This window comes from Physeter macrocephalus, chromosome 3 (genome assembly GCF_002837175.3).
Source record: "Physeter macrocephalus isolate SW-GA chromosome 3, ASM283717v5, whole genome shotgun sequence".
Lineage (NCBI taxonomy): Eukaryota > Metazoa > Chordata > Mammalia > Artiodactyla > Physeteridae > Physeter > Physeter macrocephalus.
In genome coordinates this window covers 30,916,150-30,923,250 of record NC_041216.1, presented here as the reverse complement: position 1 = coordinate 30,923,250, position 7,101 = coordinate 30,916,150, and the positions used below count along the sequence as shown (strand labels likewise).

At 56.6% G+C, this 7,101-nt stretch overlaps 1 protein-coding gene across 1 annotated transcript in view; it reads left to right on the top strand.

The window, feature by feature from the left end:
* Positions 1-7,101, top strand: part of MMEL1 (membrane metalloendopeptidase like 1) — a 52,624-nt gene that overhangs the window by 41,338 nt on the left and 4,185 nt on the right. Inside the window, 4 exon segments of the mRNA XM_028484271.1 lie at positions 4,486-4,622; positions 4,979-5,072; positions 6,445-6,573; positions 6,978-7,076. Coding sequence (XP_028340072.1) covers positions 4,486-4,622; positions 4,979-5,072; positions 6,445-6,573; positions 6,978-7,076 — 459 coding nt within the window.

Below are 7,101 nucleotides of genomic sequence, written 5' to 3'. Positions count from 1 at the left end.
GCTCCTTGAGCGCCTCAGCTCAAGGTGGCTGAGGCCGCCAGACTGTGTCCTGCACCCTCTGGCTCAGGTACGGGAAGCCTACCTGCAGTTCATGGTGTCGGTGGCCACGATGCTTCGGGCGGACACGAACCTCCCCAAGAATAACGACCTGGTGCGGGAGGACATGGCCCGGGTGCTGGAGCTGGAGACGCGGCTGGCCAGCGTGAGGCCGCGGACCGGGGGCGGGCGGGCTTGGGGGCGCAGGCCCGCTGCCCCGCCCCTGTGACCACCCGCCGCGCTGCAGGCCGCGGCCCCCCCGGAAGAGCGGCGCGACGTCACCGCCCTGTACCACAGGATGGGCCTGGAGCAGCTCCAGAGCAAGCTCGGTCTGAAGGTGAGAGCGCCAGCCGCGCCTGCCCCGCCGCTCTCCCCTGCGCCTCGAATGCGGCCACCCCAAGCAGGGCCCGCGGGACCGGTCACCCAAACGGGGACACGTGCCCACGAGGACGGCCGGCGCCAGCTGGCTGCCTGGGGCTGCGGGGCCACCGCCTGTGAGGTGCCGCCCCGACGTGCCAAGCCTTCTGAGTGGGAGAGCGGCCCGCGAGGGGCTGCTGCCTCACCCGCCCGAGCCGGGCAGGCCCCCCGCCCGGGGCTTCCGGTCCCCGGGCCCGGCTCGGGGCCCCAGCGCAGCTCTGCCCCTGACCCAGGGCCCCACGGCCGGGCCCTCGGACCCTCCCCCTCCCGCTGGCCGGGCCGTAGGCTCAGGGGCCTGGGCTGGGGAGGGGCGGCCCAGCCCGGGAACGGGGAGCCCGGCCCTGCGCCCCCCAAGGCCCCGCACTCGCTCCGCCTGCCCTGAGCAGTCCGAGGGGCCTCCTCCTGTGGAAGGAGGGTCCGGACGTGGCTCTAGCCACCGCCAGCTGACCGCGGCGACCGAGGCCCCGGTCAGAGGGAGAGGGTGCGGCTGGGGACGGAGCCCACCGTCAGAGGCGGGGCCCGAAGCTCCCTCCTGGGACCAGAACACCTAAGTGTCTGGAGCCACAGAACAAGACGGGAGAACTCGGGGGGCCCTGCCCGGGGCTCCTGCACCTGGCGCTCCGGAAGGCCCCGTCGTCCCCCGCGCCTCCTTCCCGGCTCCGTGCTGGCCTGCTGTGACCCCACCCCGCACCGCCCGCCAGCTCCGCCCCCTCCCAGGCGGGCACTTTGAGGGGGCAGCCGTGCCCTGGCACCGGCCCCGTCCAGGAACGAAGCAGGCAGCCCCCGCCCAGGCCTTGCGTCGGGGAGAAAGAGGTGTGGCCTGCTGAGTGTGTCGGAGGGCGGGCAAGGCGGGGACAGAGGAACAGCGAGTGCCAAGGTCCTGAGGCCGGGGCTGCGGGGCGGCTGGGGGCGAGCCGAGGCCGGGGAGGGAGGGTGGACCGTGTCGGGCCTCCGGGGCCAATTTGAAGGCACCGGCTTTGATGGGACAGGACTTGACTCATAGCGAAGAGAACCTGGCTGCTGAGGACACAGGGAAGGGACTGAGGGCCAGAAGCAGGGAGACAGGTCAGGAGGCTGCAGCACAACCTAGGCGGGACCAGGTGGCGGCCTGGGACAGCGGCCGCGGGAGTACCGAGAGGCGTGGCTCGTGGATTCGTTAGGAAGGGAGAACCAGCAGGGCTTGCAAATGGACCAAACGTGGGAAGTGAGAGGAAGGGGGGACGCACAGGGCCAGAAGGCGCCGTGGACACGCCCCGGAGCAGGCGTGGCCACGTGCAGGAACCCAGGGCTCGGGGTGTCCGGACTATAATGCGTTTCTAGAGCTTGGAATTGCCACACGTGAGCGCATCCACACAGCCCCCTCCCTGCCCTCCTCCCCAAAGCAGCCACCACCCGGCTTCCACCACACGCGTGCACCGGGCTGCTTTCTTCTACCTTCTGTGGGCGAGACTACATCTCAGCGTCATTCCAGCTCATCTCGCTGGGGCAGCAGCAACCTCTCACTCGTCCTGATCACTGTACGATCGATCCTAAGAACACACAACAGTTTGTGCTCCTGTTCTACTCTTGCTGGGCCTCTGGCTCAGTTCCAGTTCTGGACCTTTCTGAGCGATGTTGCCACACTCATTCTCATGCGCGTCTTTTGGCACACACACGCGAGCATTTCCGTCAGGTGTCCACCTAGGGACGAAGTGGCCAGGTCTTAGGACACAGGTCGTTCGAAAGTCATCACACAGATTTACACTCCTCGACAGGAGTGTGTGAAACACCACCTCCAATGCTTGGCGGTGCCCATTCCTCCCGTCTTGGCCCGTCTATGGATGTGTTGCAGATGAATGTGTTGCGGAATTTCATCTGGGTTGGATTTGCCTTTCCCTGAGCGCTACTTCACACTGACTGGCCAACGGTGGCCCCATTCTGTGAAGTGTCTGCTCAAGTCTCTCGCCCATCTGTGCTACTGGGATATCTGCCTTCTCACTGATGTTTAGTTCTTTGAATACATTGGATGTGACCCCGTGGTCAGTTTCTGTGTAGTAAATGTCCTTTCCCGTGGGCAGCCTGCTGGTTTACTTTCATACTGGTTCTATTTTTTAAGGGAGGGCTTAAAATAGTCCAATTTATCAAAGACGGATGGATCCTTTCTCTGTGGCTAGCGTTCATTGTGTTCTGCTTAAGAAATCTTTGCCTGCCAAGGTTGTTTAGGTCGACAGTCTACCTTGAGTTGATTTTTTATGTACAGTGAGAAGGAATTGTTTCATGTGCTCCTTGTGGCTGTCCAGATGATCTAGCACCACTTATTGAAAAGACTCCCCCATTAGCCATTGCGCTGTGTGCCAACTTGATTAAAGACCGAGTGTCTTTTTGTGCACTTGTGCCCGTGTGCATGTCTGGGTCTGTGCGTTTGTACCTGTGTGTGTATTTCTCAACTCTCTTCTGTTCCATTGGTCTCTCTGTCTTTTCATGCGCCGGAACCTACTGCCTCCATTGCTATAGCTTTGTGATAAGTTTTGATGTCTACCAGCTTTGTTCTTCAAATCGATTATTCTTGATCTTTTGCATTTTCTTACAAGACTCAGAGTCAGCTAGTCAATTACACACACACACACACACACACACACACACACACACACACAAAATGCTGCTGAGATTTTGACAGGGATTGCTTGAATTCTAAGCATCAATTTGGGGAAGATCCACATCTTTCCAAGGTTGAGTCTTCTGTTCCATGAAACTTCCATATATTTACTTCCACATATTTATGTTTTCTTTCATTTCTCTCAATAAGTTTTATAGTTTTCTACTTCAAGGCCTTACATATCTTTCATTACATTTGTTCCTAGGTGCTTGGTTTTTTTATTATTATTGTAAATGGTATCATTTTGCAATTTCTCTTATTGTTTGTTGCTAGTATACAGCAATACTTTGTATACAGCAATTTTACTCAAAGCATGTAGTAGTTCTAATAGTTTATCCTTTAATATTTTATAGACACAAAATCATGTCCTTTGTAAAAAATAAGTTTTATTTCTTCCCTTTTTAATCCTCATTGATTTTATTTTTTTCTTGTCTTATTGAACTGGCTAGGACTTTCAGCATAATGCTGAAGTCATGACAGTAGATATCTTGTTTTCCTCCTGATCTCAGAAGAAAAGCTTGCAACATTTTGCAAGTTTTCATTTAATTTTGTTTGCTGTAGAGTGGGATTTTGTTTGTTGCCACTGCTGCTGTTGTATAGATCCTTTTATTAGATTACAGAACTTCTATTTCGATTTGCTGAGTCTTTTTCATGAATAGTCAATTTTAATATGCCTTATCTGCATCTATTGAAATTACCATGTGATTTTCCTTTTGTATTCAGTTACCATAGTGAATTATATTGATTTGATTTTCAAATGTTACACCACATTTGTATTCCTTGAGTAAATCTAATTTGGCTGTGTTGCATTATCCACTTTATATAGGTATGGATGAATTCCAATTGCTAATATTTTGCTTAGAATTTTTGTATCAATTATCATAAATGAGACTGGCCTATTGTTTTCTTTTAAAGTCCTTATTTTGGTATTAAGGTTACTCTTGGCCTCATAAATCAAGTTGAAAGAGTTTTCTCTTTTTTCCTTCTCTGGAAAGTTTAACATTGGCAGTATGTCTTCCTTAAATGTCAGATAGTATCCACTGGAAAAGCCCGATGAGTCTGGAAATTTCTATGTGGAAATATTTTAAATTAAATAATCCAGTTTCTTACATACAAAACTATTTATATTTTCTATCTCTTCTTTCATTTTTTGCTAAGTTGTGTTTTTCCAGGAATTCTTCCATTACACTTGAATTTTCCAATATATTGCCATAATCTCTTTTCACTGTTTGTAGGCTCTGTAGTAATGTCACCCACCTTTTTCCTGATTCTGATTACCTGCACTTTCTCTCTTATTTTTTGAATATTCTTTAGAGGGGGCTGGGTTTCTTGGATGCCCAAGAACTGTGTCCACCTCTCCATCTCTCCCTCTTTCTCTTCACTCCCTCCTTCTCCAGGGATTTAACTGGACTCTCTTCATACAATCCGTGCTATCCTCTGTCAAAATCGAGCTGCTGCCAGATGAAGAAGTGGTGGTCTATGGCATCCCCTACCTCCAGAATCTTGAAGACATCATCGATGTCTACTCATCCAGGTGAGGCTCAAGGAAGGTCCCGAGAGGTGTCAGCATCTTTCCCCTGCTCTCTCCTCATACCCAACAGCTCCTGCTCTCAGGAGAGGACCCCATAAAGCATTACTCTGAGGCGCGAGGGACATGACAGGGTCAAATGTTTGTGGCCAGTGGAACCTTACATTAGAGATGCGAACCCCTCCTTGAGTCATCCGGGGGCAGGCAGGATGTATCTGTGGGTCATCTTGGAGATTTTCTCCACCACCCTGAAGTCTCTGTTTGGTGTGGAGCCTGCTGTCCAAGGGCCCATAAACCACACCCTCTCCCTGGGCAAACAGCGCGCACCTGTTCTATCCACTGCCCTCTGCCTCCTGCCCCAGGACCATGCAGAACTACCTGGTCTGGCGCCTGGTGCTGGACCGCATCAGCAGCCTGAGCCGGAGATTCAAGGATGCAAGTGCAAACTACCGTTAGGTGAGCGATGCCCTGCCCCTGTACCGAGCCTGGCCTGTTTCCTTGATAACACTGACCACCTGCTGTGGGCCAAGCACCAAGGTCCACCCTGGGATCAGAGCTGTGATCCAGGCTCATGAGACATGCCCTCTTGGGGCAGTCTAACAATAAGCCATCGACAGAGCACAATCTGCTCTTTCAAGACCAGCAAGTAGGATGTGAGGGGAGGGGGTGAGGGCAGGGAGAGCCTCTCTGTGAAAGTGACCATGGAGACCTCAAGGCACGAATGACCCAGGCCAGATTCCCAGGAGCAGAAACAGCTAGTGCAGAGGTCCTGGGGCAGGGACCCCGGGGTCACATGGGGAGGAAGGAGATGAGGTCAGGGAGGAGGGGGAGGCAACCATGGGCCAGAGCAGCATGCGGATTCCACGTGCATTGAGAGCCACTGGGGTGTTAAGAGTGGGAACCACAGTCCGATGTCCCGCCTGGTATGGTCATTCTGGCTGCTGCGGGGGCACAGGCCGAGTGGAGGCAGGTGCCATCATCGGCGGGGGTGGTGGGGGGGGTCGGGGGGGGCGGGTGGACCAGGGCGTCGGCACTAGATGGAGGCGCTGACAACAGGCAGTTGAGGTGTGGATGGGGGGACGAGGAACGGGGGAATCGGGGGTCTCTGAGGTTCTTCGCCAGGGACACGGGGTGGGCAGAGGTCCGGCCCTGATCGGGGAGACGGGGGCAGAACAGGTTGTGGCATCAGGCCTTCTGCTTTGCCGTCTTGGACTGAGGACACTACAAGCAAAGCGTGGAGAAGGGAGCTGAATCCCACAGCTCAGAGGACAGAGGATGGGTCACGCTGACTTCCTAAGAGGCAGGAAACCCCACAGCCCCGGAACGTGTGGCCAGATGCTGGGCAGAGCTCCGAGGTGGCCAAGATTTGGGGCCAGCAATCTGACGGGGGACACATTTCCTTCTTGCGCCCTGTGTCCCCAGGGACAGACGGGCAGACATTCTCATCGTCATTTTGGAGATGGGAAAACCAGGGCCCAGACAGCTGGCGGCTCACGGCTGAGCTAGACAAGGCCCCCAAGGTCAACGCCAGCCTGTGCTTCGGGGTAGGGCTGGAGTCCTTGAGAGCAGAGTCGGCCAGACAGCCAGGCCAGGGTGGCAGGGACAGGGGACAAGGAGGAACTCGGGGCCGGCCAGGGCACCCGCAGCCCGGGGTCAGCCTGGGCCGGGAGCCCAGCCCTCCAAACTGTGCACCCGGTCCTCCCACACCGGGGGCGGTGCTCAAAGGGAGCGTCTGAGTTCACCAATGTCCCCCACTGGCCCCTGGGCACGCTGGGGCCGAGGCCAGGGAAGCAGACGTTGGTGAACGTGGTGAAATGAAACGTGCCAGGCGCTGTACGGCACGACGGCAGAGGAGGTGCGCTGGCGGGAGTGCGTCAGCTACGTCAACAGTAACATGGAGAGCGCCGTGGGCTCACTCTACGTCAAGGAGGCCTTCCCCGGGGACAGCAAGAACGTGGTGCGTGCCCGGCGACCCCGCCCTGGGCCGGGGGGCAGCAGCCCGTGGCACCCCTCGCCCCAGCAGCGCCTGTGTGCTCAGCGGTACCGGGGAGCACGTGTTTGCCCGGCACCCCATCACACAGCGGGATGCGGGGAAGCCTTGCCCGCCCCAGGCCTCTGGCCCCCAACAGCTATTGGCCCCGACCCCCAGCCCTGCGGGCCGGCCTGGGAAGGGGACAAGTTGAACGAGGTGTGAGTCCAGGGCCTGGCAGGCCCTAGGCCCACCCAGGACAAAGTGCTGCCGTGGGGGCCGTGTCCCAGGGGGTCAGATCCCGCCCCCAACCCCCCACCACGCTTGGAGTGGCCCCCCGCAGAGACCCCAGTGCTGGTCAGCCAGGCACCAGGGTCACGCGCTCCCCCCAGGTCGGAGAGCTCGTCAACAAGCTGCGGGCAGTGTTCGTGGAGAGCCTGGACGAGCTGAGCTGGATGGATGAGTCATCCAAGAAGAAGGCCCGGGAGAAGGTGGGCAGGAGGCTGGGCGAGGGTG